The sequence below is a fragment of the Panthera onca genome, chromosome X (assembly GCF_046562875.1).
Source record: "Panthera onca isolate mPanOnc1 chromosome X, mPanOnc1 haplotype 2, whole genome shotgun sequence".
Classification (NCBI taxonomy): Eukaryota; Metazoa; Chordata; class Mammalia; order Carnivora; family Felidae; genus Panthera; species Panthera onca.
Window position 1 is genome coordinate 30,734,990 of NC_138357.1, and position 24,024 is coordinate 30,759,013.

At 47.6% G+C, this 24,024-nt stretch overlaps 1 protein-coding gene and 1 long non-coding RNA gene across 3 annotated transcripts in view; one reads left to right on the top strand and one right to left on the bottom strand.

Moving 5' to 3' along the window:
- The window catches only part of LOC145714110 (rhox homeobox family member 2B-like), a 78,670-nt gene extending 66,809 nt beyond the window's left edge, over window positions 1-11,861 (bottom strand). For both annotated transcript variants that reach the window (XM_081793244.1, XM_081793243.1), the window contains exons 1-4: window positions 11,362-11,861; window positions 10,748-11,201; window positions 8,527-8,572; window positions 2,983-4,820 (exon numbers count right to left, since the gene is read on the bottom strand). In XM_081793244.1, the coding sequence (XP_081649370.1) occupies window positions 4,452-4,820; window positions 8,527-8,572; window positions 10,748-11,201; window positions 11,362-11,506 (1,014 nt within the window). In that variant the 5' untranslated portion in view covers window positions 11,507-11,861 and the 3' untranslated portion in view covers window positions 2,983-4,451. The remainder of the gene's footprint in view (window positions 1-2,982; window positions 4,821-8,526; window positions 8,573-10,747; window positions 11,202-11,361) is intronic.
- Window positions 3,790-10,754, top strand: LOC145714112 (uncharacterized). Its single transcript, XR_014136788.1, has 3 exons — window positions 3,790-3,903; window positions 8,544-8,615; window positions 10,350-10,754. It is a non-coding gene; the product is annotated as an uncharacterized LOC145714112 (long non-coding RNA).
- Window positions 11,862-24,024: the final 12,163 nt, after the last annotated feature.

The window sequence follows — 24,024 nt, forward strand, 5'->3', positions numbered from 1 at the left end:
AAGATAAGTCAGAGAAAGACAAATACCATATGATTTCGCCTATATGTGGATTCTAAAAAACAAATTCATAAACAAACCCAAAGATAAACCAGAAACAGACTTATAAACCCAGAGAAAAAACTGGTGGTTTCCAGAGGAAAGGGGGTGAGGGATGGAATAGGCAAAATAGGTGAAGGGAATTAAGAGGAAGAAACTACTGGGCGCCTGGTTAAGCGCGTAACTTTGGCCCAGGTCATGATCTGGCGGTTCGTGAGTCTGAGCCCCACATTGAGCACTCTGCTGACAGCTGGGAGCCTGGAGCCTGCTTCAGATTCTGTGTCTCCCTCTCCCTCTGTCCCTCCCCAGCTCACATTCCGTCTCTCTCTCTCTCTCTCTCAAAAATAAATAAACATTTAAAAAATTTAAAAAAAGAGGAACTACCAGTTATAAAATAAATGTCACAGAGATGAAAGGTACAGCATAGAAAATATAGTCAATGATATTGTAATAATGTGTGGTGCCAGATGATAACTACACTTATGTGATGAGCATTACATAATGCATTATGTACAGAATTCTCCAATCACCAAGTTGTATACCTGAAACTAATAACATTGTGTGTCAACTACTTCAATAAGCAAAAGGAAAAAAAAATTTTAATGAAAAAAGAAATTGAAGATGAAACAAATAGAAAGATATACTGTGATCAGAGATTGGAAGAATTAATATGACTAAAATGTCTATAATACACAAAGCAACCCACAGCTTTAATGCCATCACTATGAAAATACCATAGTGTGTTTGGTTAAGTTTTATTTTAATTCCAGTATAGTTAACATACAGTGTTACGTTAGTTTCAGGTGTACAATATAATGATTCAACAATTACATACGCCACCCAGTGCTCAACGAGACAAGCGCAGTCTTTAATCCCCGTCACCTCTTTCGCCCATCCCTCCACCCACCTCCCCTCTGGTAACCAACAGTTTGTTCTTTACAGTTAACGGTCCATTTTTTGGCTTGTTTCCCTCTCTCTCTTTTTTTCCTTTGCTCATTTGGTTTGCTTCTTAAATTCTGCATATGAGTATATACATATAGCATTATGCTCCCCAGCTCCATCCATGTCATTGGGAATGAATTCACAGATTCAGAACAAATGAACCTAAAATTTCTTGGAACCACAAAAGAATCAGACTAGCCAAAGCAATCTTAAGAACGAATCTGGAGGTATCCCAATCCCAGATTTCAAACTATACTACAAAGGGATAGTAATTAAAGCAAAGTGGCAAAAACACAGGCACATAGGTCAATAGAACATAACAGCCCAGAAATAAACCCAAGCTTATATGGTCAATTAATCGATCACAAAGGAGACAAGAATATACAACGGGGAAAAAATAGTCTCTTCAATAAATGGTGCTGGGAAAATGAAAAGCTACATGCAAAAGAATAAAACTGGACCACTCTCTTGCACAATACACAAACATAAACTCAAAGCCCTAAATCTAAGATCTGAAACCATAAAACTCCTTTAAAAAAACACAGTAAATTTACAGACGTCAGCCATAGCAGTATTTTTCTGGATATGTCTGTCTCCCCAGGCACCGGAAAAAAAAGCAAAAATAAATAAATGGGACTACATCAAACTAAAAAGCTTTTGCACAGCAGTGGAAATCATCAACAACAAAAAAGGCAACCTCCAGAATACAGAAAATATTTGCAAATTGTATATCTCATAAGGGGTTAATATTCAAAATTTATAATCAACGCATATAACCCAACACCAAAACAAAAATCCAACCAAAAAAGGGAAGAGTACCTAAATAAACATTTTTCTTAAAAAAAAAACATGACCAATGGATACATTAAAGGATGCTCAACATCACTAAATATCAGAGAAATGCAGTCAAAACCACAATATCGCCTACCACCAGTCAGAATGCCCAGTGTCGCAAGCAGAAAAAACAAGTGATACATGGGTATGTGTAGGGAAGGGAAGCCTTGTGCACTGTTGGTGAGAATGTACATTGATGCAGCCTCTATGGGAAACAGTGTGGAGGTTCCTCAAACACTAAAAATGCAATACAGTAATTCTACTTCTGGGCATTTACCCAAAAGAAAACAGAAACACTAATATGAAAAAATATATTCACTATTATGTTTATTGCACTATTATTTACAATAGCGAAGACAAGGAATCAATTTAAGTATCCCTCTATGGATGAATGGATAAAGAAAAGGTTGAATGTATACACAATGGAATATTTACTGAGCCATACTGAAGAATGAAACCTTACCAATTAGTGGCGACATGGATGGACGCAGAAGGTATTATGCTAAGTGAAATGTCACACAGAGAAACACAAATACCAAATGATTTCACTTTTAAGTGAAATCTTTAAAAAAAATCCATGTACAAAACAAAGAGAATCAAAAATGTAGAGAACGAACGAAGTTGCTAGAAGGGAGGGGATGGGGGGATGGGCAAAATAGGTGAAGGGGAATAAGAGGTACAAACTTCCAGTTAAAAAATTAAATACGACTCCAAGATGAAAAGTATAGATTACGAAATATTCTTAATACTATGGCACTAATTTCGTATAGTGACAGATGGTTAACTACACCCCCATCGCTAGCATTTCCAAATGCGTATTATTGTCGAATCACTACGCTGTGAATGTGAAATTAATATTTTTTAGATCCAGTACACTTCAATTAAAAATTTTTGAAATAAAAAACAAAAAATATACACTCAAAATTAAAATAAAATAATAAATTAAATTAAAATAACGATAAAATAGAATATAAAATGCACTGCGAAATACAATACACAATGCACAAAATGACTACAATATATAACAAAGGCAAAGACGTTAAAATAGAAAGCTGTAAAATAGAATACTAATTAATAAAATTTTAAAAATACCCAGTTTCCCTCCAGCGTCTGCCACTATTAAAATGCACAAATAAAAGAAATAGCGCGATTATCAACCAAGATACGTACCAGAAGTGGTTTCAAAAATTGCTATTTACACGCAAGGATCCTGGGGTCAGAAACGACGACGGTGCCCAGACTGCTCCTGCAAACACACCTGCCCGGGGAGATGTAGGATGGGCTTGCGGAGCCTGGGTGGAGGGCCCACGGCTACAGACCCAGGCCGCCCGGGTCCCGGCAGGGAAGAAGAAGGTGAGTCACGGCGGCGGCTACGCAGACAGCCTGCGGCTTCGCGGCGCTGGGGGAGGGGCGGGGGGCGGGGGACCGGCCTCGATGGGAGCCTACGCTTCCGCCAACCAGAGGCCACGGCCTGGAACCATCGCCACCGCGGAGGGGGGCGGGGGGGAGGTGGTGGCCCCCGATATCAGATCGGGGAGATCTGCGACGCCCCGGCTCACAGACCCCGCTGCGGCGCCACAACCCAAACCTGGGGGACGGGGGGAGACATTTTGGGTGCACCGGCGAAACTCGTCCCCGGGGCCGGGGTCGTCCTGGCAACGAGAAGGGCTGTGTGTGCCAGTGTAAATAACCCGATCGGGCACCAGGTACACGGTCTCGGTTCCGCAGGAGCCCCTCCGCCACCCCAAGTCCGAGGGGACAAAGACCCAGGTCCTTTCTCAGCTGCGGACTTGAAATGACCGCACGCGAGGGCGGCGGGCCATAGGAAGGATTTCGCGGAAAGGTGCCGGGCAGCTGCGAGCTGGGGGCCGAGCGATGCCGGGCCCTGCACGCCTGGGGAGTGGGGGACAGGGGAGAGACAGCGAGCCCAGCGCCGGCCTGGAAGGGGGTCTCGCCTCGCGGTGCCTCCGCAGGCGCCGGACCCTCCCGCTGGAAGGCCGCGCGGCCCGGTCTGGTCCGCCCGCGGGGCAGGCGCCGGACGCAACTTGGAGAGCACCAGATGCACACCCGGCTGCCGCTTCTCCGGGAGCTGTGAGTAGCCCCTTCCGAGTTTCCCTGCCAGTGCTCGGCTGTGCCCCAGCTCCTCGGGGCGACTGGGGCCCAGCCCCGCCCGGAAGCCCGCCGGTCCCTCCTTAGGGGCTGACGCCACCCGCTCCTGCACCTCTGCGGGGTCGGGCTTGCGCGCGGGGCGGGAGGACGGGGTGGCCGAGGAGAGGGTGGGTCTCTGTAACCCTGCCCCGGGCACGTGGGCACCTTCGGGGATGCGCCTGGCCTGCCGATGGTGGCTCAGGGACAGTGCTGCGTGAGAGCAGGTGTCCTCGCCTTTCCCTATGAATGGCATTGCCCATGCAACTGACTGACCCCGCACCACACGCAAAAACAATTGTAGAGAATTCACAACTTTATTGAAAACGTAAAAAGTGCCCTAAAATAGAGGGTCAGTGAATTTGACTTCTCTTTAATACATTCAGCACACATTTAATGAACTATTCGTTATGGCGACAGATACAGAAACTTGAATCTGGCTCAAAAACACCTCGGAAAAAAACTGTCACAGATCCCATTCTTTGGGAAAAGGATTAAGGAAGAGCCACGGGTGGTACAGCACCCGGATGGGCCATAGGAGGACAGCCATAGCGAGGGAAAGGTGGAGGGCAGCCACAGTGAGGAAACAGTGGAGGGCAGCCACAGGGAGGGAAAGGTGGATGCAACCAGGGAGGAGGAGGCAGGAACATAGGAGGAAAGGGTTGCATGGGCGGGCGAGGTGGCCCCGGCATCATTGGCTCCTGAGGCATCCACACACAATCTGGCCCCCCATTGAAGATGCCACGGTAGGGTCCACCCACGTTAAAGTTGAAAGGGGGGACCATGGCCATGGGAGGCATGTTTCTGTACCTCAGTGCCCTCTGCTGTCTTCTCAACTTGGCCCTCCTATTCTTAAACCAAACCTTCAATCAGAGAGAAAAAAGGATCGTTTTAGTATGTGGAGCATTGAATGTCATACATGAAAAAAAAAAAAACAACAACAACAACAACAAAACCCAGCAGGCTACTCTCTACACCCTCAGGGTTTTAAACTGCACCAGGGAAGCTACTTCCTTGTTGCTAAATTATCCTAGGAAAGTTACCACCGAGGGGTCTCCCTTCAGCTCACCCTCAGACGGCACGCACTACGTGCCAGGCTGTGGCTTGGCTTATTGCTTTCACTCTGTCCTCCCACCTTGCGTATTATTTTTCCCCACCCTGGCAAACAGGTGTAGCTGAGGAATGGCACTCCGTCCTTGCTGTTACTCTTACACGTGCTGGGCTGTGTCCTGACAGCTGGCCCTCAGCTGTCCAGCTGCCACTGACTCCTAATCACTAGGCTAGTGTCACCCTGCTTGTGGGGAAGCTCAGCATAAAGTCCTGCTGCGGCGACAACCCCCAGTTTGCAAAGCCCGTCTTCAATGTGCAGTAAATAATCCATAGGCACGTGTGGGATTTTGAAACCAAAGGTTTCTTTGAAGGATGACTAAAGGGTCATTCGTTTTCTGAAACCTCTTCATAGTTGAAAGGATGGTACTGTGAGCGAGGCTTGGGCTTGGAGGGCCCAGGAGCCTGTGGCTTGTCTTGCTGGGACACAAGTTAAGCTGAAGCACCGGACAGCACCTGGACGTTTTACACTTCGGGGGCAACGAAGGTTTAGCCTGACTAGGACCACATTTACTCAAGTTCTCAAAATCTCTGCCCAGCCGACAGTTCGGGGGCAAAGAGGCACAGCACCGTTGTCCACTCTGCACCCTCCACCCTGCCCCACCCTCCAGACTTCCCTGGGCTCAGCACCCGGTCAGCGCCCTCTGCTCTGGCTACAGTTCCAGGACCCTGGACAGGAGCCGCTGCTGCCCAGCAGGGCAGGGCCCCCTAAGCCCCTCTCCTCAACCAGGAGAGCCCCATCCCATCCCTCCTTCTCCTTTCTTTTTTGAGTCGAAGCATAGCTGACAATACAGTATTATAGTAGTTTCAGGTGGACGGCACAGTGATTCGTCATTCCTCTACCTTACAAAATGCTCACCACGATCAGTGTAATCACCATCATCACCATACAAAGTCATTGCTGTATTTTGACTATATTCCTTCTGCTGTACTTTTCATCCCCGGGACCGATTTACTACATGACTGGAACTTGGCGCCTCCTAATCCACTTCACTTGTTTTGCCCGTCCCTCTCCCCCTACCCCGCAACCTCCAGTTTCTCCTCTGTATTACAGTCTGTTTCTGTTTTATCTGTTCGGTTAAGATTCCACACATAAGTGAAATCATATGGTTTTCCTAAGGCAACAAGGCGAAACTGACACTTTAGGGAGACAGCTAAGCATGTGGGAGAGGAGTCACAAAATGGCTCCTCCCGCCTATCTGCCAGCTATGAACAGTACACAAAACAAAACAAAACAAAACACCTGTCCTTTGGACTCCACTGTCCTTTCCACATCGTATTAATGGAATTCCTTTGTATTTACTATTTGTAGACATTCCCAGTTGGCAAAGGTTACTTGAGACTAAGGGCCTCTACTCTCTCTGTTGCCTCATTTTCCCTCTCCCAGCTTCGTAGTTACTTGGTCTTTCTGCTGCTTGAATATGAAAAGTCTAAAGAAACCAGTGCTGGGAGCTCCTTTTGGGGGATCCAAGTTTACCAGAGGCCAAGTCTACACAAGTGCAAAGCAGCCTAACTGAGGTGGGTTATCAAAACAACTCTTAACTGTATTCGCAAAATAGTCGAGGGGACACCCATTAAAATGTTCTTCACACAAACGCTTTATGTTCTCAGTTATATGTGGAATCTAAAAAAAAGCTCAACAAATTCATGGAGCAACATCGGGTCTGTGAGTGCTAGAAGGGTGGGTGGAGGAAGGGCCTAGAGTCGGTCACAAGGTAAAAATTGCCACTTTTGAGATAGATACGTACCAGGAAGATAATGTGACATAACGACTAGACTTAACACTGACACTGCCACGTGGCATGTATGGCAGTCAAGAGATTCAATTTTCTTAATGTTTTTTTATTTTTGAGAGAGAGCGCGAGCAGGCGAGGCCGGAGAGGCAGAGAGGGAGACAGAGGATCCCAAGAGGGCTCCACGCTGACAGCGGCAAGCTGGGAGCCCCTTCCTGCTCTTGTGCCCCCTGTCTCTCCCTCTCTCAAAATAAATAAGTACACTTAAAAACAGAAAAAGAAGACCAAAATCTCAGGTGTTAGACATTCCTCGAAGGACCATTCGCTAATGCGTTTGGTACTCTCACAAATTTGAACGTGAGTGATATCCCCAAATAATTCTCCCCTTACCCTCCACCTCGTTAGACTGGCTTTCCCCTTTGTTGAGCTGATGCAACCTTGTTTGAAATTGTTGTTTGGGTTTATTTTGTCTTGGACAGATTTCAAAGGTTGCGACTCCCCCCTCCCACGTCTACCATAATGCACAATCTACTCTTTAACTATGTTTTCAGGCTGACAGATCAAAGAATTCTGGGAAATTAAAGTGGAGGCCTGCCACTCTCCACACCCCTTTACCAAACACTTAAAAGCAATAGCTCCAAATTGGAATTGATTGAATTTAAAAATGTTGAAATAAAATAATTTTTTAATTAAAAAATAAAACTGCCTTACTCCAAATCCTAGAGTAACAAATCATAGATGTTAAAAAAACAAACAAAACACAAAACAAAACAAAACGAAAAGCAATTAAGCAGTGAAAATCAAAAACATTTTTGAAATTTTTAAATAAAATTTAAAAAATAAATCAAACGAATTTTATAATTAAAAAATAAAATTGCTTTAGTCCGGATCCTAGAGCAAAAGATCATATTCAAAAGGAAAACCACCACATAGGGCGCCTGGGTGGCTCAGTTGGTTAAGCGTCCAGCTCTTGATTTCTGCTCAGGTCATTATCTCAGGGTTCGGGAAATTAAGTCCCCATGTCAGGCTCTGTGCTAACAGCTCAGCACCTGCTTGGGATTCTCTCTCTGCCCCTCTCCTGCTCGCACAGACTCTCTCTCTCTCTCTCTCAAAATAAATAAACTTAAAAAAGGAATATACGTGCAATATACTACATATTTTTTATATGTACATTTATATATTAAGTGTATTTCTACTTTAGATAAATATAAGCATTATTCTATGAATTAAATATATATCTTATATAATTTATATTTACTCCATTACACACATGTTTTTGTATTTATAATATATATAAAATACATATATAGTTATATTAGCACGTAAATATATATTGCACATAAAAATAAGTATACTATACATGTGACATATAATTATAAAAATATGTGTATTATAAGTCTAATTTAGTGACCTAAGAAAGTACATATGGTAAGGTGTAGCTTAGACAAAGGTGTATATATATGTGTATGCAAGGGATACTATACTCTACCAATTTTTTCATTCCTTTAGGAAATCATGTTCCCTCTAGTAATGGGCAATTTCCAAAACCTGGGCTTTATGTATCCCACCTTCCCCTCCGCAAGACCCAAAAGTTCAACACTTATTTCCCAAATGTAAAAAAGGCAACAAAAACACAGAAACGTGAGAAAGTCTATGACCAAGGTGCCCCAAATCCTGAAACAGGTTTAAAATGGCTCCCAGCGAAATTGTTTTTTTCGGGTTTACTGACCTGCAGTCTGGCTACAGGCACATTCATGAATCTCGAAAGTTCCTGGCTGAGGGGAGAAAAATCGCAAAGATCAGTATATGGAGTTGGCGGTGAGTTAAAATACAGCATTTTTCATTCACCTTTTGAAAAATTGTTTTCGGGGAGATGTCAGTGACATTTTATGAACCAGTTTCTGCACTAGGAAAAGTCACGCCATTTCAGGATTTACAGTGAGGTTCAGTTGACAAAGAATTTAAGGGAAGCCAAGTCTTGGTGGGTAAAGGAGGCACAGTCCCCAAGAACACGTGACATTCTAATTCAGTTTCTTTTAGTGTTATCAACACCAAAATGAAAAAGAATCTGACTGAGGAACTATCTGTATGGACTTTCAGTCATTGCTCTTACCCAATTTATGGGTAAAATTAGAGCCCTAAGGGGCGCCTGGGTGGCTCAGTTGGTTGAGTGTCCGACTTTGGCTCAGGTCATGATCTCGCGGTCCCTGAGTTCCAGCCCTGTGTCCGGCTCTATGCTGACAGCTCAGAGCCCGGAGCCTGTTTCAGATTCTGTGTCTCCCTCTCTCTCTGACCCTCCCCCGTTCATGCTCTGTCTCAAAAATAAATAAACGTTAAAAAAAAATTTTAATAAAAATAAAAAATGATAAATTAGAGCCCTAAAACAACATGCGTTCTCTCTCTCTCTCTCTCTCTCTCTCTCTCTCTCTCTCTGTCTCTCCCTTCCCCTCCCATCCCGTCCCCTCCCCCATCTCTCTTTATCTATCAGTAATGAACCCAGTTAAGAGTACATTCCCACTAGAGGCTAAAGGATGGCACAAACTGCTGTTTATTCCTTGGTCGTGCTTTGTTACGTTTTTCTATCACTAACTTCCCCCCTGCCATCCACCATCCACCCCCCAACACACACACACACACACACACACACACACACACAACACACACACACACACTCTCCCCCCCACCCCCGCCCCCACTATTCTGTAAGGGGTAGCTTGAGGCTTCCTTTGAGGGCAGTTTTTCCTTCGGCACGATTTAATTTTAATTTTTTTTTTCAATTTTATTATTTTTTCTTTTCTTTTTTTTTTTAAATGTTGATTTATATTTGAGGCAGCGCCACACGCAAGCGTGGAAGGGGTGAACAGGGAGGGAGACAGAATCCAAAGCATTTCAGGCAAAGTCAGAGGTGGGGCTGGAATCCCAGAACGCTGAGAGATCTCTCGACCTGATGAAGTGGGACGCTCAACCACTGAGCCACCCGGGCGCCCGATTTACGGTTTTCTTAAGTAGGCTACGGGTCCAAAAGGGGCTTGAACTCACGACTCGAGATCAAAATTCATATGCTCTACGGACTGAGCCAGCCGCGCCCCTTTTCTTCTTTTTTAAATTTTAATTGATTTTTAAAGACCTCTAGCAAAGTTAAAGGGAATGCAGAACATTCACTACTCGAGACCGTTTTCCAGCGCACTATTTAAAAATATCAAAATCAGGGCAGGGCCGACTGGCGGGTTGGGTTGGAGGAGCCTGGGACTCTCGACGTCAAGGGTCATGAATTCCAGCCCCACGTTGGGTGTATTTAAAATACATAAATTGGGATTACTTTAGTGAGTTGGGATTACCTCAAATACGTAAATAATTTAAAAATAACACTAAAATTTTAAAATAACACTAAAAACCGGGGCAGAAATAATCCACAACGAGCAGATTTATCACCATTTTAAGCAAAGGCGGGATCCTACTAGCCCGTTTGCTCCCGCGTCTCAGACTTCTCGCCCTCCCCCTTTCCCCCCCTTCCCCTTCCCCCCCCCCCCCCCCCCCCCCCCCCGCTTCTAGTAGGATTTTCTAGGACTTTCTTCTATTAGCCGCAGCGGACAGTTTCCGGGCTCCAGATGTTCCCCTCCACCCGAACGTCCCCCTTGGTCCCCACCCGCAGAGCCCTCAGCTCCCGCCTAAACCAAGGGAGGCGCGGGACCCGCAGCCTCGAGGGCCCGGTAGGTTTTACTTCAGCCACGAGGAGAGAGACACGTGACAAGCCTCCGCGCCGCCACCCCCCCCCCCCACTCGCCGCCGTCCCGTTCCCGCCGTCGCTCCCCCCGCCAGTCTCCGCCGCGGTCTCCCCCCGCCACAGAACCACCTCGTTCTTCCCGCCGCCCCCCCCCCCCCCCGTCCCCGCCAACCCCAGCCACTCCCCCCGAACCCCGCACAGGCGCCCAGCGCAGAAGCCCACTTACCGCATGGTAGTGCTGGGATACTGGGTGTAGTGGAACAAGCTCTCCAGGTGGCGCACCTGCAGCGGGGTGAACACGATGCGGGGGCCCGCCGGCTGCCTCCCTCCCGGAGCGGGAGCGGGAGCCGGAGCCGGAGCCGGAGCCGGAGCCGGAGCCGGAGCCGGAGCCGCGGCGGGGGGCAAGCGCTCCTCCTGCTTCGGCTCCACTGGCTCCAACTGCCGTGGACTGCGGCCGCAGCCCACATCGCGGGTTTCGCAGCCCGGGGGCCACGGATATCCAGCGCCCACGTTGCCGGCCCCTTCTCTGCCATTGCTGTGGCCATAACCAGCACCGTCGTCGCCGGTGTCTTCTTCCTCCTTGATTCGTATGCCTGCCGCCTGCTGCTCAGGTGCGAACTCTGCCCTGGCTTTCTCCGCCTCTCCGTTTCTGGTAAGCGACATCCCCACTTGCTTGCTTTCTGCAAAGGAAGAAATCCAGAGACAGATATCAGCATCAGAGCCCGGGCTGTGGGGAGGAGACCAGGGGAGGCATCTGAGGGGTGGCCAGACCGCTCCCCTCGCCCAGGGACCCTTCATTTCTGGGACGTGGCGAAGACGCTTGTCCCGACGGGCACAGACCACGCAGCTCTTCCCGGTCCTCGTCGACTCCCAGGCTGGGGAAGCCCGTGACTTCGCGCTTGAATTGGTTGAAAGGATCCATAGTATCCCTCTGCCGTCCTGTGTGGATCTGCGTCTGGATCTGCTGGATCGCTGGGTCACACATGAAGCGGTGGCCTGCTGAGCTCCGGCTACGCTGCCGTGCCGTCGAGTTCAGCTACCCAGCGTCCGGCTAGGCGCTTTATATATACCACCCTTTAGTGGGGGTTGGGCTCGCCGAGGTGCGCATGCGGCTGGGCTTGGGCACCAAGTGGGCGGGTGCTCCTGCCAAGAGGGCTGGGGTGGGGAGCACTTGCTCTAAGGCATCGGAGGGGACTATGGGTAACCAGAGCTGGCGGCTTCGGTTGTAACTTAGCTCGTGTCCCCCAAACTGGCGGCATGTCTCCCCCACTCCCGAGCAAGGGGCTGTGCTGCATTGTGTTTGCCCATTTCCGTAGGGCGAGAGACAGACCTCACCCTAGGTCCGGAGACCTGGCAGAAATGTTGGGACAATCTCTCTTGGGCCAGCCCCACCCCCACCCCCCAACCTCTGGACCTAGCAGCCGGTACAAAGCAGGGAATAGTCATCAAACGAATGCGATCAGCTCTGAGGTGGCACACTCTGAGTTTTTTCAGCGAGATGCTGAAGTTAGAGCCCGCCAAACTCCCGGGTACCCGGGAACAGGAGCTGGGGCTTGGGGTTGCTGATCGTGCCTGGTGCTCAGATGCACTATGCAAATAAAACCACACGTGCCCCTTGGGAAAGTCCGGTGCCTCCAGAATTTTAGTGATGAGGCTACATCTCGGTGCAGGGCTACAAACCTGCACAGTGCATTCGAGGCTGCTTAAAGTGCACAAAGCTCCTGCTTTTTTTTTCTTGCAATTTTTCTTTTTCAAATATTTGTTTCTTTGTCTCATTGTAACCGCCAGTCCTGAAGCATTCCTGCACAGCAGCTATGCCTCTAGCTATAGATTTCTCTATACAAGCATGCATGTCCCTCAAGGGTTGGGACCTTTTGGACGCGGGTAATTTCCCGCCGCCATTTCTCCCTTCCCTCAGCCTCTCGGTTTTTCTAGAAAGATCTTCCTGAGCCCTTGCTGAGGGAATAAATGAAGTTTACTTCTTTTGTTTTTAAGTTTATTTATTTTGAGAGAGAGCACAAGCGGGGCGGGAGGGACAGAGGATCTCAAGGGGGCTCTGTGCTGAAGGCAGAGAGACTGATGGGGGGCTGGACCTCATGAACCCAGAGATCATGAAGTGAGCCAAAGCCAGATGCTTAACCGACTGAGCCACCCAGGCACCCCTAAATAAATTTCGTTTCTTGTTGGTTGTTTTTCTTTTCCTTTGCCTTTTTTATTTATTTATTTATTTTTCTTACGGCAGGGATACATTTTTATTGGTCGGAGAGTTGAATTTATGTAGGGTTTTGGTTTCTCCAGGTGAGTACAGAAAAGAGACAAGGGACAAGAGATTTGGGGTATAGCAAGGAATCCGTGATAAAGAGTGACGCTACATAGTTTTATATAGTTTGTCAAAACTCAACAAATGTAAGTTTGAGATTTGTGCATTCTTTGTATGTCACTTTTACATCAACAGAGGAAACCTGTAAGCAAATATTGTACTCCACTTAATGGTATGCATGCTTATTTCTTGTCAAATAAAAGGGAGCAGAGCAGATTGAGGGCTCTGTGGTTTTCCCCGCCAGAACTGTTTTATTGATGTTCCAAGACTCGTTAATATCCTAAAGATTGAAAACAGCTTCCCACAGTGGGCCTTATGCTCGACAACGTGCTCGATTTATCCCTCGTTTACCCCACGGCCATTCTCCTCACCCCCACTTGAATTCAGACACTCCATCATTTCTGTGGGTTCCTAAATGCATCACGGGCCCTAGTCACCTCACCCACTGGGTCTCAGGGATAAGTGCCCCTGCCTCATGCCCCTGGAGGATGGGTAAGAAACTAACTAAAAGAGGTTTGCGGACCAATTCGTTTTCAAAGAGGTGGTAAGGGATGCAAGGTGACTGCGTCTTCCTGACGACTTTAACCAGATGTTTCCTCCTCAGGGAGGCCCTTGTTGAATGCCGCAGGCACCTCCCCCGCCTCGGCTGGACACCCTATGCCCAGTTTTGACTTGAGATTAGTTATTGCGTGAGCGACCTACGAGGGCTTTCATTCTGTTTGTGCTGGACTAGCTGCGATTCTCCGTGACCGCTGAGGGGACGCGTTCTTTCGTGTCTCCCGTCCCCATGGAGCCTTCCCGCTGGCTCCATCCCAGTCCCTCCCGTGTCCCGAGACAACTATTGCCCTACCTTGGCATCAGTTGTGGTAGTATCTTCTTCAGTAACTTCACACTCTGCAAACCTTAACAACCGAATGGAGCCTCGTCCTAAGCAAAAACAGCCACGACTGGGGTTCGATGTGCCGGGTTTATGGCCGTGGGCGCTCTGGAGGCAGCCTGCCGGGATGTGCGTCGCGGCTTGCTCGCCCTGGCTAGCTGGCTAACCTGTTGAGTTGCTGAGTCTCACTGTCCTCAGGTGTCCTCATCCGTATAACGAGGACAGCAATAGCCACCACCTCACCAGGGTGCTGCGGGAGTAATTGAGGTGACAAAAATAAAATATTTCCAGTGGCCACACCACACTGTCTCACATTTCTGATTTCAGCCAATTTTGTGTTTCTTTATTCGCAAGGGTCCGTGAGAGAAGTCAGGTGCTGGTTGTTCTCCGGCAGTTGACAACGAGGACAGAAAGTTTTCTTGTGACCGTCAGGTCTCCAGGGCTACCTGTCATTTGGGGTCTTTGTTTTTTTAACTCTTTTTTTCAGTCATCTCTCCACCCAACGTGGGGCTCGAGCCCATGGCCCTGAGAGCAAGAGTCACACTCCCCCAACTGAGCCAGCCAGGCGCCCCGCTGCATGTCTGTGTGTACCTACCTGGGCTCCAGTCACCAAACCTCGTGGCCTGCCGTGCTTACAGGGCCCCGTGGCAGGTAGTGTGGGCAGCGCCTCCAGCGCAGACTCAGCCTTTGTGCCCTGGCTTCTCCCAGTCTGAGCGGAGGGATCGGCCCACATGAGAGGAAGAAGCTGAAAATGATGGAGCCCCACCCCCACTAAGTTGCTCCGTGGCCCGGGTGAATCAGCTGACACCCCCGTGCCCCCCGTGCCGCATCTGTACGATGGGGATCACGATGGTACCCCCTCTCCTGAGCTGAGAAGTGTACAAGGTAATAGAAGTCAGGCCCACAGGACGGGCGCAGACGACCGGAGCTGATGCTGGAGGTAAGGGGTCAGGGCTGAGGGGGCTCAGGCTGTGCTTGGGCCCTGGCTGTGATCGAAGGTGCCGGACACGGAGCATAACCCCTGCCCCTGGGTGCATGTGCGAGCCTGTGGAGTGAACGTGGCCGTGCTTGCTCGTGCTGGTGACCTGACGTGAGTGCTGGCTGCGCACCGGGGCCTGGCTGACGAACCTTGCAGCTGTCCGCGGGGAGGGGAGGAGAGTGGGTCGAGGCATCACTGTTTCTTACTGAAGCAAGGCGACGGAGGCTTGGAGAGGTTGGGTGACCTTCCCAAGGCTATGCAGCTTGGTGGAAGTGGGCAAGGGTCCAAACCTCTGAAGACTGTTCCTGGCAGCCCCTGGTAGAAGCGGAGTTGGCTTTCGGGGAGTAGTGGGGCTTCCCTCACGTCTCAGCGTGAGCCAAAGTTTGGTAAATGCTAAGCAGACTGGGCGCAGAACTGCAGTTAAAGGGGGGAGGAGAGGGGCGCGTGGGTGGCTCAGTCGGTTAAGCGACGGACTCTTGGTACTGGCTCAGGTCATGATGTCGTGGATGTGAGATCAAGCCCCATATGGGGCTCCGGCCCAGCGTGGCTCCTGCTCGGGATTCTCTGTCTCCGGCTCTCTGCCCCTACCCGACTCGTGCGTGCGTGCTCTCTAAATAAACAAACGTCCGTACAAACAAAGACAATAGGAGAGGGTATTAGGAGCAACCCCAGGAAGGAAGAAGTAGAAAGCTGATCTCAGGAAACCCGGACACAGCCAGGGTGGCTGTGGAGCGTGACCTCGAGAGGGAGCTAGAGAAGAGTCTGCAGAGAACTCCATATCCAGCAGGGAAATCAAGTTTAAATATTACGTTGGGGTCGAATTCAAGGGAGGTGTTGGGATATGTGCATCTGGGAGCATGGAACCCTGTAAGTTTGGGGCAAGCGAGACTCATGAAAACAGTGTTTTAGGACGAGGTTCTTGGAGGGGAGTCCCAGATGGCCCTGGGTTCGGCTCACTGCAGTTACTGGGCTAGGGGATCAAGGTGGAGAGCCAGAGTCCCTGCCTGGAGGCCACATCGGTCCACAAGGTGCATGAGGCGTCCCCTGGAATTGGAATGTAAACGTCTGCGTGTGTAGTGGCATTACGGTGATGTGTGCACCTTTCATCAGCTAGAGTGGCGACCGCGCCCCTAACCCCCCCTTCCGCCTTCATAAATGTTATAGGAGAGAACAGGGGGCTGAGGAAAGCGAGCAGGCTCTGGAGTTGGGTGGAGCACACGTGTCTGGTTTCCGGGCACAGCCGTGTTCTTCTGCTTTCATGGTATAGTCTCACCTCATGACACTGGCAAGCCTTCCTGTCTCTGTGCCTCCGTTTCCCCAACTGGAAATAGGGCAACTCTTCCTATTACTACCACTGTTTACTAAACTAGTGATGGTCAACTCACAGAATTCTTAGGAAGTCGGAATGAAGTATGGAAAAACAGTTTCCTTCTCTCTCTCCTTCTTCCTCTCCCTTCCTGTCTCCTTCCCTCCCTCCCTTCCCCTCCCCTACATCCCTTCCATTTTCCTTCTCTCCCTACCTTTCCTCCTCTCTCCTTCCTTCCTCCATCTTCTCCTCCCTCCTTCTGTCCATCCTTTCCTTTTATCAAAACTCCTCTCCTCCATTCATTCTTCTCTTCTTGCTGTGACAATTTCAAAGAAACTCAAGGGGTGCCTGGCTGGCTCAGTTGGTGGAGCATGCGACTCTTGATCTCGGGGTTGTGAGTTCGAGCTCCACATTGGGTGTAGAGATTACTTTAAAATTTTTTTATAAATCTTTTTTAAAAACATAGGGGCACCTGGATAGCTCAGTCGGTTAAGTGTCAGACTTCAACTTCAGCTCAGGTCATGATCTCCCGGTTCGTGGGTTTGAGACCCGCATCGGGCTCTGTGCTGACAGCTCAGAGCCTGGAGCCTGTTTCGGATTCTGTGTCTCCTTCTCTCTCTGCCCCTCCCCTGTGCGTGCTCGGTCTCAAATAAAATAAACATTTTTTAAAAATTAAAAAAAATCTTTAGGGACACCTGGGTGGCTCAGTCGGTTAAGCGTCCAACTTCAGCTCAGGTCATGATCTTGTGGTCCGTGAGTTCGAGCCCCGCATGGGCTCTGTGCTGACAGCTCAGAGCCTGGAGCCTGTTTTGGATTTTGTGTCTCCCTCTCTCTCTGCCCCTCCCCCGCTCATGCTCTGTTTCTCTCTGTCTCAAAAATAAATAAACATTAAAAAATTTTTTAAATAAAAATTTAAAATATCTTCTAAAAAAATAAAAGAACCTCAAGACAATATGTGTTTTCATCTCTACATCTTTATTTGTATGGACTTTCCAAAAAAAACCAGAAATTTCGGCTACATAAGCACAGTGACAACAATAATCTCTTGGAATCATCGCCCAGTCACCTACATTTAGATTTCCCTGATTACCTCAATAATTTTAGAACTTACACTTTGTTGCATCTGCAATGATGAAATAGAGATCTCAATGGAGTTATTTGCATATAGAATTCCAGCCTTAGAGAGAGGAGGAGGTGGGGTGCCTGGCTGACCCAGTGGGAAGAGCGTGTGACTCTTGATCTCCGGGTCATGAGTTTGAGCCCCACATTGGGTACAGAGAGTACTAAAAAAAATAATAATAAACTTAAAAAAAAAAGAATTAAGAGGAGGAAGTTATAGACAGACCCGGGGTACCTGGGTGACTGAGTCGGTTCAGCCTTTGGCTCTTGATTTCAGCTCAGGTCAGGATCTCATGGTTTGTGAGTTGGAGTCCCGCATTCGCATTTGAGTCTCTGCTGTCAGCACAGAGCCGGCTTGGGATCCTCTGTCTCCCTCTCTCTCTGCCCCTCCCCCACTTATTCTCTCTCAAAAATAAAGATTTTTTTTTTTTAAAAGCTAAGCAGATTTTGTGTTCACTGCCCTATCTTGGGACACCACGGACTCTTCAGGTTTGTTCCAGGAAGCTGTATCATTTGCACATTAAATGCCAGTCTAGAGCCTGGTACACCGTGTCCCTCTGCTGTAATCTGGTGTGAAGGGTAAAATTCCATGAGTTTTCTTTCAATTGTGTCTGATATATTAGACCATTATGACCCAGAAACTTGTAGAATCACCACTGTTCATGGCTCCATGTGGTGAAATAAACAAATGCATGTGTGTATGTGTGTGTGTGTGTGTATAATGGTATATCATTTGGCCTTTAAAAATCAGGGAATGTCATTTACAAGACATTGGATGAACCTGGAGGACGTTATGCTAAATGAAATAAGTCAGGAGGCACCTGGGTGGCTCTGTCAGTTAAGCATCTGACTTCGGCTCAGGTCACGATCTCATGGTTCTCAAGTACCAGCCCCACATGAGACAAAGGTGCTGTCATCACGGAGCCCACATAGGATCCTCTGTTTCCATTGCTCTCTGCCCCTTCCCTGCTGGTTCTCTTTCTCTATCCCAAAATAAATAAATAAATTTTAAAAAGAAAGAAAGAAAGAAAGAAGCCAGACACAGAAAGATAAATACTGCATGATCTTGGGGCGCCTGGGTGGCTCGTCGGTTGGGCGTCTGACTTCGGCTCAGGTCATGATCTCACGGTCCGTGAGTTCGAGCCCTGCGTCGGGCTCTGTGCTGACAGCTCAGAGCCTGGAGCCTGTTTCAGATTCTGTGTCTCCCTCTCTCTGCTCCTCCCCTGTTCATGCTCTGTCTCTCTCTGTCTCAAAAATAAATAAACGTTAAAAAAAAAAAATACTGCATGATCTCACTTATATGTGGAATCTAAAAGAATTCACCTCATACAGAGATTAGAATGGTGGTTTTCAGAAGCCGAGGTTTGGGAAAATGGGGAGATGTTGGACAAAGGGTGCAAAATTTTAATTATGCAAGATTAATAAGTTCTAGAGAACGTATGTACAGCATGGTGAGTACATTAACAATACCATATTGATACTTGAAATTTGGTAAGAGGATAGACTGTTTTTTTAAGATATAAATGTCAGGAGCACCTGGGTGGCTCAGTCAGCTAAGCGTCTGACTCTGGATTTCAGCTCAGGCCATCATCTCCCGGCTCCTGAGTTTGAGCCCCAAGTCGGGCTCTGTGCTGACGGTACAGAGTCTGATTGGGATTCTCTCTCTATCTCCTTCTCTCTCTGCCCCTTCCCTGCTCATGTTCTCTCTCTGTCTCTCAAAATAAATAAATAAAAATTTTTTTTACAAAAAGATGTAGGGGGGCCTGGGTGGTTCAGTCAGTTAAGACTCCGGCTTTGGCTCAGGTTGTGATCTTGAAGTTCATGGGTTTGAGCCCTGCTTTGGGCTCTGTGCTGACAGTTCAGAACCTGGAGCCGGCTTTTGATTCCGTGTCTCCTTCCCTCTCTGCCCCTCCCCTGCTCACGCTCCATGTGTGTGTCTCTCTCTGTCTCTCTCAAAAATAAATAAACATTAGGGGCGCCTGGGTGGCTCAGTCGGTTAAGCGTCCGACTTCAGCTCAGGTCATGATCTCGCAGTCTGTGAGTTCAAGCCCCGCGTCGGGCTCTGTGCTGACAGCTCAGAGCCTGGAGCCTGCTTCAGATTCTGTGTCTCCCTCTCTTTCTGCCCCTCTCCTGCTCCTGCTCTGTCTCTCTCTGTCTCAAAAATAAATAAAAACATTTAAAAAAATAAACATTAAATTTTTTTAAATACATAAATATAAATGTCAAATCCCTTTTTTTTATTTTTTTATTTATTTTTTTATTTTTTTTAACATTTATTTATTTTGAGACAGAGGGAGACAGAGCATGAGCAGGGGAGGGGCAGAAAGAGAGGGAGACACAGAATCCGAAACAGGCTCCAGGCTCTGAGCTGTCAGCCCAGAGCCCGACACGGGGCTCGAACTCACGGACCGCGAGATCATGACCTGAGCCGAAGTCGGATGCCCAACCGACTGAGCCACCCAGGCGCCCCAAATCCCTTTTTTTTTAATGTTTATTTATTTTTGAGAGAGAGAGAGTTGGGGAGGGGCAGACAGAGAGTGGGACAAAGGATCCCAAGCAGGCTCTGCATGGACAGCAGAAAGCCTGACGCAGGGTTCAAACCCACGAACTGAGCCAAAATCAAGAGTCTGACGCTTAAGTGCCTGAGCCACCCAGGCACCCCAAGAAGGCAGATCTTAAGTGTTCTTTCCAGAAATAGAAGGCAACTACGTGAGGTAACGGATATGTTAATTATCTTGATTTTGGCAATCATTTCACAATGTATACATACATATATCAGAATATCAAATTGTGAAAGAAAAAAAAGAATATCAAGCTGTACTTCTTAAATATATGGAATTTTTATTTGTCCATTATACCTCAATAAAGCTGAAAAAAATTCAGGTAGAATAAAACAGACACAGAAATAGAGGAGCGGGAAGAAGAAACTGGTAAAGAACACCAGGTAAGGACATTTAAAATAACGGCATCTGCAACGACAATCATGGGAATAATAACTAACCGTTATATAGGAATAATAGCTAAGTATTATAGAGCACTTGGAACGGTCTTCTTGCTTTCCTCTCCCACTTGTAACCCTTTTTCTCCACCCTCCCCAACTCCCAACAAAGAATTTGCACTTACAGATCTGTTATTATCTCAAACTAAAGCCGTTTGTTCATCATCCCCCAGGCAGCTCTGAGTGCCTACTGAGTGTCAGGCCCTTGGAATTCTGTGATGAATTCCAGAGTACTCCTGGATGTACTGATGTACGCCTAGACTACACTCCCCATGATGAGCACTGGGTAATGTATAGAACTGTTGACTCGCTATATTGTATACCCGAAACTAATATAGCACTGTATGTTAACTATACTGGAATTAGAATTTAACACTTAAAAAAATGGGGCTCCTTCCTTCCATGCAGGAATCTAGCGGGGGAATAAAACATGGTGTCAAAAGGAAACGTAAAACAAGTAAGTTCCTGCCCTGAAGGCGATCTGCACGGGGCCTCTCATCACCTCGCTGATCGTCAGGGCTGCTTCGCCTGACCTGGCTGGAAAAGCATTAACTAAAGTAAAATAAAATTAAAGTAAACGAGTAAATTCCAGTAGGTAGGAGCCGCTGGCTTTGTCGGCCCCAAGTCGGGAGGTGGAAAGGTGAGCGGGAGGCCAGGGCACCATATGAAGGGACTCGAGTAAGTGTGAGAATGTAAGGGAGTAGGATTTATAAGGGCTCGACTGGAAGGATTGAAGACAAGGATGAAAATGGGTGCAAGGAAGACAGAAAACGCTTCAATGGGATCGCTCCAGAGCGGGATGAACGATGAAGGGGACGCTAAAGTCAGGTGGGCTCCTCAAGGCAAAGGTGCGTCCGTCTCACTCACCTCCTCCCTCTCCTTGTCCCTAGGGGCCAGGCCATGGCTTGTTGCTCCCGCTCCGGTTGGGGGGCAGGGCGGGTGCGGGGAGCAGACGCGACAGAAGAGAAGGGGATGCCCCGTGGCACAGAGGGCATGTGCGGATCAGGAGAGGGATGGGTATGACTGGTTTCAGGAGCCTTGGTCAAGGCCGCCACGCTAATGGCTCAGACCATTCCAGTGACTGGATGGAGAGCAAGGGTGAGAGTGAGAGCGGCTGCCCCGAGGGGAGCGGGCAGATTTGGGGGGCTCCAGACTCTTTGACCAACTGTGACACTGCCCCCCTACCCCCAGAGCCCCAGGCCTCCCGCTCTTGGGGATGCAAACCCGCCACTGGAGCCACTGGAGTCACTGTCGCCACGAGTGGTGCCTTGGCTTCTAGAACGCGATGCCACACACCTGCCCAAATCCGAGACTTGGAACCAGTTCCAGGGAAGTCGACAAAGCCCCTCCCACGCCTAGAGTGGGGTCCTGCCCACGACGGAACGGGCTGTGGGCATCCAAGGAAATGAACTTCGGAAGTACCCAGTTCCCTGCATCCTTCCGGTTCCTCGGAGATTGGAGTCTAAGCTGAATAAGAGACCGTGTCCTTTCTCAGCCCGGTGCCTGAAACGACTGAAGGGAGAGGCGATGGGCCAGAAGACATTTCACAGAGAGCCGGGTTTGACAGTACAGTCCATTCAGCTTGCATTAGGGGGTGTGTGTGTGTGTGTGTGTGTATCACATATTACATGATACAGGCTGTGTACTGTGTCCTATATCTCTAGGTATATATGTGTATATATAATACATGTGCAATAATATAGAAATGGCTCAAGTCAAAGCACATATACATTTAAAAAAATTTTTTTCTTTTAACATTTATTCATTTTTGAGAGACAGAGAGTGACAGAGCATGAGTAGGGGAGGATGCAGAGAGAGAGGGAGACACAGAATCCAAAGAAGGCTCCAGGCTCTGAGCTGTCAGCACAGAGCCTGACACGGGGCTCGAACACACGGACCTTGATATCATGACCTGAGCTGAAGTCAGATGCTTAACTGACTGAGCCACCCAGGTGCCCCCACATATATATATTTAAAATGTTATTTATTTATTTTGAGAGAGAGAGAGGGGGGGGGGGAGAGAGAGAGAGAGAGAGAGAGAACAAGCGGGGAGGGGCAGCGAAAGAGGGAGAGAATCCCAAGCAGGCTCCACTCTCAGCACGAGCCTAACACAGTACCCAATCTCACCAACCGTGACATCATGACCTGAGCCGAAATCAACAGTCCTATGCTTAACCAACTGAGCCACCCAGGCGCCCCTCAAAGCACATATTTTTTTTTTTTTAATTTTTTTTTTTCAACGTTTTTTATTTATTTTGGGGATAGAGAGAGACAGAGCATGAACGGGGGAGGGGCAGAGAGAGAGGGAGACACAGAATCGGAAACAGGCTCCAGGCTCTGAGCCATCAGCCCAGAGCCTGACGCGGGGCTCAAACTCACGGACCGCGAGATCGTGACCTGGCTGAAGTCGGACGCTTAACCGACTGCGCCACCCAGGCGCCCCAAAGCACATATTTTTTAATCTCTCCTGAATTAAAAGAAAAATGTGAATGGAATGGGAAAAAAAGTACAAAGTATTGAAAGTATTTTCTATAGAAATGGCAATATGTTTATATTGCTGCTGCATTATTCAGTATAAAAAATACAGGAGGCTGAATCACGTTTTAATTACAGACAAATAACACTGTTTTTTCAATGAGAATGTCCCATGCAATATTCGGGACATATTTATACTAAAACATTATTTGTTGTTTATTCGAAATTCAAATATAAATGAAAGTTCTGCACTTTATCTGCCAGGGCAAATTTATTTTCCAGTCTTGAAAATGAACAAGATTAAAATATTGATGCATTTAAAATGTTTTGAATTTCTGTTCTTTTGCTCTTTTATATAATATTTTATTTTAGTCATAGGCATGATTGGCATTATGAAAATTCAAGGAATTCGTAGAAGTCCAAAGCCGAAAGAACAAATCTACTCACATTTCATGAAGAAGAAATAATCAGAGTTGGTATTGGGATATTCAATATTGCTTGATATTCTTACAGACATCCCTACACACACAAGGATGAAGAAGAAAGGGTGAATGGATGTGTGTATGCAGAGTGAATCTAATAAGACTGGAATCATACTACATATGTGGTAAACAAGATGAAAAATCTTAAATTTAAATTTTACTTCATTTAATAGAAGAAAAAGAAACACAGGAGATTGAAGGAACTGCTGAACCTCAGGAGATTGTTTTTGACCACAAGACATATAAGTTTCATGAAATCCCATTTTTCTTCTCCAGGGTACTCTGAACTTCCCAGCCTGTTGCCTTGTCTCTGAGGCACAGTATTTCCTGAGACTCTCCCAAAGACGCCCACTTATCATTAGGAACAGCTACAAAATGTTCCTGCGAGTATGATCAGGTCAAGTGGGGTCTGATTTATTACCGTAGGGCCTCCTGCCCTGGACACTCAGATGTCTTGGTCCTCGGTGGTCATAAATTTGAGATCAGAACTAGGTAAGCAGAGTGAAGGACCAAGCGAGAGAAACTCACAGTCACGGACAGAGAAGGAGAGAACAAAGCACGTGTGGGAGCAGGACTTGTAAACAGAAGAGGGTAGAACAATGGCATCCTGGGATTGTTAGCTTTAGGGGTGCTTTCGATTACATTCTTCTGCCCCAGAGAATGAAAATTGTTGAATGTCAGCTTCTCAGGCAAAGGTTGCACATTGGCAGCTGCAGCCTGAATCTAATCTATTCTGCAGGCCTGTTTTAGATGGCCAGCACACTTCTTGATACATATTTCAGTTAGTTGCCAACATTGAAAAAAAAAATTTTTAACATTTATTCATTTTTGAGAGACAGAGTGTGAGTGGGGAGGGGCAGAAAGAGAGGGAGACGCAGACTCCGAAGCAGGCTCTGGGCTCTGAGCTGTCAGCATAGAGCCCGACGCGGGGCTCGAACTCACGAACT